Source organism: Myxocyprinus asiaticus, chromosome 8 (assembly GCF_019703515.2).
Source record: "Myxocyprinus asiaticus isolate MX2 ecotype Aquarium Trade chromosome 8, UBuf_Myxa_2, whole genome shotgun sequence".
NCBI classification, from domain to species: domain Eukaryota; kingdom Metazoa; phylum Chordata; class Actinopteri; order Cypriniformes; family Catostomidae; genus Myxocyprinus; species Myxocyprinus asiaticus.
In genome coordinates, this window is record NC_059351.1 from 48,512,034 (window position 1) to 48,525,179 (window position 13,146).

Here is a 13,146-nt window from a genome sequence, read left to right on the forward strand (position 1 = left end):
TTTGTCTTACTTTCCAGTAAAAATATCTAACTACCATCCTTAAAACAAAATAAATTTACATAAGAAGCAAAATCATTTAAATTGAGTTCTCTTATGCCATTGACAGAATAGTTTTTTCTACACATAAATTAACAAAATTTTCCAATGGGTCACTGCTACCGTAAAACTCATTTGGATGAATTTACAGTTGACTTGGAAAAGTAAAATTTGCTGTGTCATGAAATTTAACGTGCAGTGGTTGTCGAATCAACAGCACATTGCACTTACTCTCATGGCAGTACGTTCCGGTAAATCCCTCCTGGCATTCACAGCTAAAATGTCCGCCGGTGTGACTTCGGCAGCGCCCGTGAGGACCGCACACATTAGAGGAGATGAGTCGCATGCCACCTGGAGTACTGTTAGACGCCAGGGCAATCGTGCAGCTGTCAATCACTGAGAAAAGGGGAGGAGGTACAGGGTTAAATAAAGATAGATCTGCCAAGTTATTTTGGCACAAATTAAGCAGATTAGACGAGACACCAAATGAACGACTGCAAAAATTTGCGTACAGAATGATAGAATGTATGCCATCTTAAAAGGTAACCCTGCCTGGTTTTTGGGACATGAAAGCTGGTTATTGCTGGTCCGAAGTGGTCTACCAGGTTAAAACCAGGTCAAACGGTTGGCAGACCAGGCAAACAACCATCTAGACTAGCTTGGACAAGCTTTTGACCACAAATGACCAGTTTGGACCAGCCAGAAACAATGTAAAACCGGCTAGCTACCATAAGAAGCTGGAATTTACAGCAGGGAAAGTTCCTACATCTTATAAACAATGAATTTCCATGACCTTTCCATAACTTTTCCAGTTGTTATGATTTTTAAAAATAATTTTAAAGAGATTGCATTCAAAAAAGCCATTTCTAGCTGATAACATATTTTAGAATTGAGCATAACTATCACATTTCCATGACTTTGTAAGCTTTTATTCATTTCCATGACTCTGTATTGGGGAGTTTAAATACAAAACCAGACTACTGAAAGCTATGCTAGAAGCAGTTAGCACCATGCTAAGAATAAGTTAGCACAGGGTTTTCCCCGTCTCGGTAAGCTCACTTTGTGCTTGCAAATGCATCATGTAACAATATCCTAGCTGTTACTATGGTGACACAGCCCATGGAGACCAATAAAGTAGAGTTAGCGATCGCTAAACACTACGCCTTACACAATGGCATGACATCAAACATACCGAGGCCTTGAGACAGGGGATAGCCTTACGACTAAAAAAGACTTGACGTCTATTTCGAGTGCTCATTAAAACCTCAGAATGTGGCCATCCAGATAATCTTACAACCTGCACATGAGGGTCGAGGTCTGGAGTCTGAGAGCACCGATTAGCACTCGATAAAGCCATAGACACCAGGAGACTTCTAGTCTAGGACTAACATGGATTTGCAATGGAGATCCATCATTGACAGTATACCAACTAGTCAAGTGTTTAGTAATAATGGTACATAGAGAGTACCAGTAGGGTTCCAGAAGCAGAAATCCTTTTCATTTTTTATAGGGAGAAATTGGTTTTAGCAATAACATATGAGCATTTCAAGACAGACCAACCATGACCACAAAGGGTGTTAAAAAATGGTAAATGCTTCTGAAGTCAGTGTGATTTCAACTTCATTAAATAAATTGTGTTTAATTAAACAATTTCTGGTGAAGAACTACACTACCCATAATCCCGAAGAGATATCCACCAATTAGAGATGTCGCTGTTAACGTGGTAACAGGAATCGCTCCTACTGTATAAAATATTGCAAATTACTTAATCTGGTCAGTTTCCTTACACTCTCAAACTTATCTATCTGTATAAGTTTGAATATTTTGCACACAAAAAAAACATCTCCAAATATATGGTATTTTATACTCATAATTAGTGGTCGACCGATATGGGTTTTTAATGGCCGATGCTGATATCCGGATAGCAGCGTGGCAGATAGGCTGATACAATGCCGATATTTCACACAATTTAATACAGTAACTAACATAAACATAAAATTGCTAAAAAATTTAATAAACTCTTATTTACCACTATATTTACTCAATTTCACACAAAACTTTAACTTTGTAAAAAAGAATCTAAAAAAATAATATTGTATTTTGAATGGTAGATCGCAGTTTCTTATGATTTCGACTTAGTCATCAACTTTTAATAATTTATTTGCACATGAAGAAATTTTTAATATATTAGGAAAAATAAAATAACAGTACTCACAGTAGTCCAGCAACCATGGATGGCATGTCCATATTAGCGATCGCGTTTTCTCAAAAAATACCTAATCAAACCAATTGTACATACAGTGCATAGTGAATAAGACATTTACCTGTGAAACGCATTTACTTTGAAGTTGCTCTCACGCACTCGTGTGGATCCAGCACGAGCAGCAATCTCCTGACAGTTTAAATTACCTGGATCGCCTGCTTGGATTGTCACGGAGTGACTGTAATGATTTGTGAATCAGAGGAACTTTTGATCCTGATCCTGAAGTTTTGACTCTGGCTGATAGAATACGCACTTCGATATTAGATATTAGAAGATATTAGATGAGCGCTTGACGGGAAGAAAAAGCTGTATTTTTGTGAGGTTCGTGAATTACATCTGTTTTAATGAGATAGCTGCATATTTGCAAAAGGTATATAATAGAGGTTTTATTGATATTTGCCTTTTATCATTAGAAAAGAAAGTTAAAGGTGACAGGGAACTGCTGAGGAGAGGCTGATAGAATACGTGCTTAAGAGGTAAATAAATAAGCGCTCCACAGAATGCTGGATCTGCTCATGTTTTGTGAGGTTTGTATATTACATCTGTTTGAACGAGATATGCGCATATTTGCAGATGGTATATGATATTAGTTTAATTAATATTTGCCTTTTTATCCTTAGGCAAGACAGTTAAAAGTTACAGGGAACTGTTGAGGAGAGAGAGGGAGAATGATACAGGCAAGTATTTTAACATTATGAGCTTAAATGCGTGTGTTGCGGCTTTGAAATGCGGACCGTTTAAATGAGACTGTGTTGCACACCGGTCTATTATTGTCGTAACACGATGGCACATAACAACAAAATGAACTGTGACTGATCATTTCAATCACTTCACATGCAAGCAGCTGATTTTCGGTGCCCTCAAGAAACAAATCGGCCAAACGGGAAAGTTTATTGGCCGATGCCGATAATGAAAAAAATCAGAATATCAGCCGATTTATCGGCCTCGGCGATATATCGTCAACCACTACTTCTAATCAATGATTACAGTTAATATTTTTACAATGACAATGAGAAGAAACCAGGGAGAAGGAGGCTAATCAAGTGGCTGAGATCTAATGATAAGGATGCATGGAGCAGACTAGATGAGGACCTGTGCTCCACCTTGGAGAACGCCCATACTGGAAGGGTGGAGGCCAAGCTTAATATGTTTAGCGATACTGTGTATGAAGAATGCATAGGTAGATTTGGTGAAACAGTAGTAAGGAAGAGTGGTCCCAGAGTGATGGGTCAAAGAGAGAAGGAGACACTTCAGCATGTGAAAGAGTGGAGGCAGCTTTGTAAGGCTTGGAGGAAGGCAGAGGACCAGGAGAAGGAGGGCTTGAAGGTATTGTGGGATGGCATGAGGGCTAGATTAGCGGTCTTGAGAAGGGCAGAGAGAATATGACAGCGGAGAAGAAAGAAGGAGCATGAAAGGGTGAAATTCATCAAGGACCCTTTTAAGTTTGCCAGAAACCTGCTGGAAGAAAAGAGGAGTGGGAAGCAGGTGATGGCAAAAGAGGAACTTGGCTCCCCTGGATATGTACCATGGCCAGTAGAGCCAGTAGTGGAATTTGACATAGATCCGCCTAAGCTGAGTGAGGTGAGGCAGGTGGTAGAAAAAGCCAGGGCAACTTCATCCCCAGGCCTGAATGGGATACCATACAAGCTGTATAAGAAGTTCCCCATGGTTATTAAAATGTTGTGGAGACTGTTGAGGGTTGCCTGGAACAAGCAGTGCATACCCGAGGAGTGGTGAAGGGCCATCTTCATACCCCAAAGAGAAGGGATCCACCAGCATTAGTCAGTTTAGGAGCATTGCTCTATTAAATGTGGAGGGAAAGCTTTTTTTTTCGGTGCTAGTAAGGAGTATGTCTGACTACCTCCTGATGAATGAATACATAGACACATGCTGCCAGAAGGCAGGCGTATCAAGCTGCCAAAAGAGATAAGAAAAACAACCATGTAGTCTGGCTGGACTTGGCAAATGCCTATGGATCAGTTCCACACCAGCTTGTTCACTATGCACTGGAGTTTTTCCATGTACCAGAGTGTATTAGGAGCTTGGTAGACAGCTACTATGGGGACCTGAAGATATGTCATGCAACACAGGACTACACAACATGATGGCAGCAAGTGGAAAAAGGAATAGCAATGGGATGTTCAATCTCTCCCATCCTGTTCACAGCTGCGTTCGAGATCATCCTAATTGGTGCAAGACAAATGGTCAAAGGAATCCATGCACAATCTGGAGTGAGATTGCCAGCTCTGCGCAGTTATATGGATGATGTCACAAGCATCCTCCAGACTGCTGCACGTACTAACCGGCTCTTGAAAAGGCTGGAAGAGCTATTGGCTTGGGCCAGAATGAAGATTAAGCCAACAAAATAATGTAGTCTTTCTATTAGAAAGGAGGTAAGTGACAATTGGATTTCATTTGAGGTGGAGGGGGAAACAATCCTGGTTGTGGCAGTGCAACCTATTCGAAGTTTAGGGAGAGAATACACAGCAAATCTTTCAGACAAACACATGGCATGACTGAAAGAGGGCCTGGATAAGATAGACAACTGTCATCTCCCAGGCAAATTCAAGGTTTGGTGTTACCAATTTACACTTCATCTTCGCCTGATGTGGCCACTAAAAATGTGTGAAATTTCTGCAGCGGCATTGGCAATGATAGACAACAAGGCTAACAGTTATATCAGGAAGTGGCAAGGCCTGCCATGTTGTCTCTCAGATATAGCATTGTTTGGAAGAAATGCTTTACAACTGCTTCTAAAATCACTCACTCTGGGCTACAAGCAGGAAAAGACCAGGCTTGTTTTGGAGTTACGGGAATCGACAGACCAGGCAGTGAGGGCAGGTCAAGTCCAAGTCCAAACAGGCAGAACTTGGAAGGCAGAAGAGGTCATAAACCAGGCTGTTTCAAGACTGAAGCATCAAGAGATAGTTGGAAGAACACAGTCAGGAAGAAAAGGCCTTGGATGGGGGGTGGCTCCCAAACTGTGGTCAGCAGCCTCCCGAAAACAGAGGAAAGCAATGGTATTTACGTAAGTAACTAGGATGGAAGAGGAAGGGTATAAGTTTAGGGCAGTCAGCCAGCAGCAGCAAGGGTGCTGGACCATATGGGAGGGGACATCTGATAGAGTGTTAGGATGGGCTGACCTGTGGAAGGTACCCAAAGTTTTTTAATAAGATCCATCCATGATAACCTACCAGAGAGTTGCCCCCTCTGTGAGGCCCCAACTTGCAGTACATATTGGTTGGGTGCAAGACTGCCCTGGCACAAGGACGGTACAAGTGGCGGCATGATCAGGTCCTGCGGAAGCTGGCAGATATCCTAGAGGTGCATAGAGTAAAGGCAAACAAAAGCAACCATGCTCCTCAGAGGCAGGGTGTTGATTTTGTTAAAAAGGGAGGTGCCGCACAAGGCGCAGCACAGAGGGAAGCCAGATCAAGCTTGCCGCCTGGAAGTGACTGGTCAATGATGGTCGACCTTGGCCAGCAGCTAAAATTTCCTACCAAGGTTGCCATTACCTCCTTGAGGCCGGATGGACTGTTGTGGTCAACTTCAGCTTGGAAAATAGTAATGATTGAGCTTACTGTTCCATGGGAAGAGGGTCTGGAGACAGCCTATGAGAGGAAGAAGCTAAAATATGCTGATCTGGCTGCAGAGTACAGGGAAAATGGATGGAGGACTGCCACCTACCCTGTGGAGGTTGGGTGCTGAGGATTTATGGGAACATCAATGCAGCACATATTTAGAGACATTGGCATCGTAGGAGCAGCTTTAAAAAAGTCTTTGGCAGAGGAAGCTGAGAAAGGGAGTTTCTGGCTATGGTTAAGAAGGAAGGACAAAATGTGGGGGGTTCAGAAGTAGGAAATTGAGGAATAGGGAACCTGGGTGATATGTAGTGAGGGCTTGTGCTGAGGTAGTATGCCATACAGAACCGGTGGCACAGAGTTATTGAGAGATACTGTGCCAGTGCCAGTAGGGCACTAAGTATGCATATCGGTGCCAGTTGGACAATGGGCTGGCACGTATGGTCGTGTCAAGGTGTTATGACATATAGAAACCTGGCTGCAAGTAATTTGTGAAGGAAGGATGTCTGGATGGGAAGACAAGGATGAGAGGTATTGGAGGGGATCTAGTATCCAGCTGCGGGGGGTGGCAGGGAGATGTCCCTGACCGCTGCCGCACCACCAGGAGATGTTCTGGGATTAATGGGGCAAAACATTGAAGATAGGTGGCTCCTGGATGATGACCCCGCAGCTGGGCTGAAGGCATTGGTGAAGGTGTGGCAGGCAATAATGCCCGGCAGGTTATTACAGCCACCTGTGCATCTGTTTAATTTATATTGTGTTTTTTTTTTCTGATATGATAATATCACATTGCAATGTTTATTCCCTCAAAAAATATGTTTTCATGAGTGTTTTACCTTTGACTTTTTTCAGATTTAATTTAACTATTATTATTTTTAATTTTTTGCTTTAAGTCAAAGCATGTTCATGGATTATAATTGTTTATTGAAGACTTTTTTTTTTTAAATAAATTGGAAAATTAATTGGAAAAATTAATGGGATAATTAATTCTTAATAAAAGAAAATTAATGGGAAAAATGCTTTCGCAAACAAGACTGCTTAGAAAGTGTGCTGTGATTGTTGCACTCTATTAATATTATGACCCAAATGTGTATACTAATGAGTGATAATGAGTACATATATTAGATAATTTTATATTATGATTACATTAGAGATGATATCCTCTTCAAAAATGCTTTACTTTAGCAACTGCATAACTTGGATGAAAATGATACACAAATAGTCAACAATTTTCTTTTCCTCAACTGGTAGAGCATGATGCTAGCAATGCCAAAGTCATGGGTTTGATTCCTAAGGAATGCAATGTACTGATAAAATGTACAGTATGACTTGAATGCATTGCAAGTTGCTTTGGATAAAATACATAAATGCAAATGTAAAACATAAACCCACAGGGTAACATACCTTGGCAGGGTGTGGTGAGGCAGTGGTCTTTAAGCTGGGAACAGTTCTTGCCCTCGTAATCTTCAGGACATTTACAGTAGTAATCTGAGGCCAAACTAAAACACTGTGCTCCATTCTGACATGGGCCGCTCTCACAGTAGTCTATGTCCAGCTTAAGTCAAGATCACAACACATATAACTGAATCTTTGAATGACAAAACAAAGACAAATAAGGCTACGTTTCCATAAGGCATCCATATTGTGCCCCATAGAATGAGTGTTGATACAATAACAGTTCTGATTGATTTAAATTATTGAAGACCCCATGACATTGTTTTAGTGTATGTGCACGCAATAGTGTGTGTATTACTCACCTGACACAGAACATCTGAGAAACCAGGTGGACAGAGGCACTGGAATCCATTGACACTGTCTTGGCAGCGTCCGCCATTATGGCAGGGTCGACTTGCGCACTCGTCAACATCTCTCTCACAGTGTTCACCTGCAAAGCCTGGCGCACACAGACACCTGTATCCATTTACCAGATCCTGAAAGACAGACAGTGGGAGAGAGAATGTGGAAATTAGGGCTGGACACATGGTTACACATGGTTATTATTATATAAACCATCTCAGTTACACATGTAACCTTGATTCCCTGAGATGAAGGGAATGAGACTTTGTGTCAGCTGACACTATGGGGACGACCTAGTTGAAACTCTTGTACAATATCGGCAATTCTAAGATTGGCAATGGTGTTTGAGGCCCTGCCCTTTAAGGCGAAAAAGCTTTCCTATATAAGCGGGTGTGAAATCACCATTTCTTCAAAATTTTCTGACTGAGGGACAAAGGGCGCACCACTCATATGTCAAAAAACTCTGAGTCAGTAGTGCGAACAGCTTATGCAGGGTCTCGTTCCCTTCAGCTCAGGGAACTGAGTTTACATGTGTAACCGAGAAGTTTACGGTTCAACATTGCATCAGTGTGGTCGTCTTCTCATCTGTATGGTCCACTCTGGTGAGGACGGCAGATTGGTTGTGCGTGCGTGCTGAGTAGGGCGCATGCCAGGTCTTGGTCAGTTTGTATTTAACCTCCTGGAAAAATGGAGCAGATCTGCAGGACGCGGTTGCTTGACGACGTCCAGACTGCAGGAACCGCTCATCCAGGCAAGACTTTTCCCAGTTCTTCCAGAGGGTACCATGCAAGACTGAGGTCTTCGACCACCCTAGTAAGGACGCAAAGCATCTCCTTGCCTGTGGTGTGTGCACACTCCTCACCCTCGCTGTGGGAAGGGGTGGCGACATCCTCCATGGACCACTCGCCAGTGTCTGATGCTGTGAGGGACATAGCATCATCCCCATTGTCAGAACCACTGAACGTGTCGAGGTTGTGCTCTCCTGCAGTGGGCCGAAGCTCATCACGCACATTCTGTATTGGCAAAGACGCATTACCAGGAGATCAAGGGGCTCGTGGGGCTTGCACGAGATCCACCTCAAATTCATCCAGCTGAAACTTGCAGCCCCGCCGTGCCATTTCATGTGTTCCCTCGGGAGTCACAGAAGAGGTGGGTGGGAGGGTGCATTTGGTGCTCGTCTGACGGCGGTATGTGCCGCTTGCTTAGGGAACATTTACGGAATGACATCTTGAAAAAGACGTGAACACATAAGCGGCTCTTTTTTGATATACGGTATATCTGCAAATATATATACTTAATATAACAAAGGATACAATCTATCTGCCTAAGCACTGTGTGGAGAAGGCATGTTGCAGAAGCGAGGACCCGTTCACCAGCGAAGCGTTACAGCAAGGGGTAGAAAATGTCCAATGGAACACTGCAAGGAAGTGGTGAGTCTTCCCGAACTCATGAAGATACTGTCCGCTGGCTCATGTATTTCGACAATGACAAAGTATGTAGAGGGCTTCTGAGATGAACTGCTGTATTGAAGGAAGAAAATTCGGAAGAAATGGTGTTTTCGCGCCTGCTTATATAGGACAGATTCGCGCCTTAAGGGCGGAGCCTCAAACAACATTGCCAATTTTAGAATTGCCATTATTGTACAAGGGTTTCATCTAGGATGTTGGAGAAGGAATTCCCCATAGCGTCAGCTGAAGCAATGTTGAGCGAACCGTAATCGAAAGGGAACATTTTGAACTGAATCTCCATAAAAAATAACTACAGTTACCATGATCCAAAATTACTCATACAGCGATATACATTTTTGTCGTACCACCTACCCCTAGTAAATCTATTTTTTCTTGCAGAATAAGGGACTAAAACTATGCGGTGCATTACAACACACTGCATTAGATCAAAACACAGGAGTGTTGGAACTAATTAGGATTTTACTTGCGGTGTTTTCATTGCTAACTCCCTCAGACAATGTTCTAATGTGTTCCAGCTGTTTGAGAATCAGCCTACATTGCTGTAGAGCAAGGGAAGAATACAGTACAAATGAGGGGGAAAAAACAAAGAATAGGAGACAAGGGCGGGAGACAAGAATGTTTATAGTAATCTGATATCTTTACACAGCCGCTCTTTCTCTCTGACCACTTTTTTGTTTCATTCTCTAACACATGATTCAGCTTTTGCTATTTTTAAATAAGAATGGAGGGGGAAAGATCAAAATGGAGGGGTAGAGAGAAATAAAGTCTGGGGGGTCTTTAACTTCTGCCAAAAACGATGGAAACGTTGAAGAAAATGGGCCTACCTTACACAATCCTCCATTAAGACACTGGCCATGGCAGTCGATGACATCTATGGGGGGTAATCCATCACAATATCATTTCACATTTCATAAATCATGCCAAGAAAGCAACACTGGGCTCCAAATCAGAGCAATTTTGCTTTTGGAGGGAAAAAAATCTGCGGAATTCTACAGAATGGATTTAAAAATGGTAAAATGTGTTACATGGGCATGAAAGTACTATACTCTCATTGGTAGCTAAAAGCATAATCAAATTAGCCAAAATATTTATTAATTTGACAGTTTCCAACAGATTCCAACTCTGACAAACCACATTCCAAATCTTAAAATACAGATAATTGCACACCACAACAGTTGCTGCTGTTGTGGCTGGTTGCCAGAGCATTGTTATGCAGTTACTAGGATATTACGAGTTATATTTTAAATGAGCTAATATGTTCTGGGTGGTTTTTAGCATGTTGCTATGCATTTGCTAGGGTGTTCTGAGTGGTTTTAGCATGTTGCTATGCAGTTGCTAGGGTGGTCTGAGTGGTTTTTAGCATGTATGTTCTGAGTAGTTTAGCATGTTGCTATGCGATTGCTAGTATGTTCCGAGTGTTTTTAGCATGTTACTATGCAATTACTAGAATGTTTTGATTGTTGTTATGCAGTTGTTAGTATGTTCGGAGAGGTTTTAGCATGTTGCTATGAAGTTGCTAGTAGCCTATGTTCTGAGTGCTTTTTACCATGTTGCTATGCGGTTGCTAGGGTTTTCTGAGTGGTTTTTAGCATGTTGCAATGCAGTTATTAGTATGTTCTGAGTATTTTTTAGCCTGTTGCTATGCTGTTACTGGTATGTTCTGAATGTTTTTTTAGCATATGTTGCTATGCGGTTACTACTAACATGTTTTGTGTGTTTCTGTCGTGTTGCTATACAGTTAATAGTATGTTTTGAGTGTTTTTTTAGCATGTTACTATGCGGTTACTTGCATGTTTTGTGTGTTTTTATCATGTTGCTAAGCGGTTACTAGTAAGTTCTGCATGTTTTAATGTGTTGTTATACAGTTACTAGCCTAGTATGTTTTGAGTGGTTTTTATGAGTTTCTATGTGGTTGCTAGCATATTCTGAGTGGTTTCTAAGGCATTGCAAGGTGGTTGCTAGGGTTTTACTTGCCCAAGTCTGGCTTAGAAAAATATGGCTTGAGTCCCTCCTTAAACATACTGTAAGTCTATGGGATTTTTTCTCCTGTTTTATCATTTGCCAGATGAAAATCACAAGTCTGATACTTACTGTTATCACAATTCTGTCCTGTCCAACCTGGAAGACACTCACAGAAGTATCCACCAATCAGATTTCGACAGGAGTGAGCGTTGACACATGGGCTTTCCTCACATTCGTTAGCATCTATGCCAAAACGTCAAAATGAAATGGCATGAGCACAGTCTAAATTTTAATCAGCCAAATTAAATTACAGCCAAACATTTCTTAAAGGGCTAGTTTAAGCAAAAATGAAAGTTCTGTCATCATGTACTCACACTCATGTTGTTCCAAACTCGTATGACTTGCTTTTTCCATGGAACACAAAAGGATATGTTAGCCTCAGTCACCATTCACTTTCATTGCAAAGTCATATGGGTTTGGAACAATGATGACAATGAGTACATGATGACAGAATTTTCCTTTTTGAGTGAACTATCCCTTTAAGAATTTGCTACACTGTGTGTGGGTATATGTATATGTATAAATGGACTGTAAATGCATTTTAGTACAAAACAGCGGTGGGGGTCATATGGTGGTCTCTTACTTAAATTCCTCCAAGGCTGACTTGGTTACCACGGTAATTGGATTTTTGAACAAAAACACGCTGACTCAAAGAAAAAAGAGGGAGACAGGGAAAAAAGGCACACTGCTTGGAAAAGAGGAGGCGCAGAGAGGGGTCACACACCAATGAGACAGGTCTTTCCGGTCCATTGAACCGGGCAGATGCATTTAAATCCATCCACCAAGTCCACACACAGGCCGCTGTGATTACATGGGTTTGGACTGCAGTCATCTTCATCTGAGGAAGAGTAGGAAACCCAGAAAATTCTATATCTCAGGTTTGAATATTGTTGAGATCTCATCTAAAACACTAGAGGAGACATATATGAGATTACAAGGGCAGACAGCTTACTGATATTGCAGGATGGTCCGGCCCAGCCAGGCGCACACTGACACTCAAATCCCTGACTGGACTCCACACAACTGCCTCCGTTCAAACACGGCTCAGACAGACAGGCGTTATCCGCTACAGAGAGAGAGACAGATATTATGATGTTGTGCCCACATTGTGATCAAAGCAAAATTGAGACAAAGCTGCATTTTTTGAGGAAAAGTTCTACTCAAGACAAAACACATTTTGAGCCACGCAACGAAAAACTGGCCTTATGAGGGGAACTCAAAGACTGTTGTTCTTGGAATATAATCTGTGTCTGCCTGCCACAATATGAGGGATCTTGAGTGACCTGACTTGCTGACAGGTCTATTTTACTATACATATTTTTATTTTTGCATTTATTAGCATATTATATCATATTTTTCATCTTTATCACTTTTAACAACTCTTGTTGCAGTTTTTGCAATTCAGCACTGTATTGATATTCTTCAAACATTCTGGTTAGGTTTTGTTCTTAACCCCTAAAACTTAAGTATTAAATTTCATCATTGTCATTCATAATGTGTGTACAGAAACCACTTGCATACTGAATTGCGACTGGTCTTTTCTTTCTTGCATCTATTTTGCTCTGCAAAGACAGTGCCATTTGTGTTGATTCAGAAAAGACACACTGAGTGTGACAATGACATTTTTTTTCCATTTTACACTACGTTTTTCTTTTCTTTTTCTTGTTTACTCCATTTATACTATTGTTATTATAATAATTAAATTAATATATTTTCATGGATGGTAAGAAATATTATTATTTTTTATTATTTTAAGGCAAGTACATTTTCTAAGTTCATCTGCCATTGCCAGGTGTTTTCTTTTACAATTTTATTTGATACAATTTTACTTGTTACTCCATTGCACTATTGTAAATTTGCTTTGATTTTACTTATAATCATAAATAAAACTAATAATCCAAAATACAAACAATCCAAAATACCAGTAAATTTTCTAAATTTGCCTGCAATTGCCAGGTGTTATTTATTTATTTAACTG

At 41.1% G+C, this 13,146-nt stretch overlaps 1 protein-coding gene across 3 annotated transcripts in view; it reads right to left on the minus strand.

Moving 5' to 3' along the window:
- The window catches only part of LOC127445254 (protein jagged-1a-like), a 57,835-nt gene that overhangs the window by 20,426 nt on the left and 24,263 nt on the right, over positions 1 to 13,146 (minus strand). For all 3 annotated transcript variants that reach the window (XM_051705176.1, XM_051705175.1, XM_051705174.1), the window contains exons 8-14: positions 12,121 to 12,234; positions 11,893 to 12,006; positions 11,238 to 11,351; positions 9,971 to 10,017; positions 7,638 to 7,811; positions 7,285 to 7,435; positions 268 to 432 (exon numbers count right to left, since the gene is read on the minus strand). In XM_051705176.1, the coding sequence (XP_051561136.1) occupies positions 268 to 432; positions 7,285 to 7,435; positions 7,638 to 7,811; positions 9,971 to 10,017; positions 11,238 to 11,351; positions 11,893 to 12,006; positions 12,121 to 12,234 (879 nt within the window). The remainder of the gene's footprint in view (positions 1 to 267; positions 433 to 7,284; positions 7,436 to 7,637; positions 7,812 to 9,970; positions 10,018 to 11,237; positions 11,352 to 11,892; positions 12,007 to 12,120; positions 12,235 to 13,146) is intronic.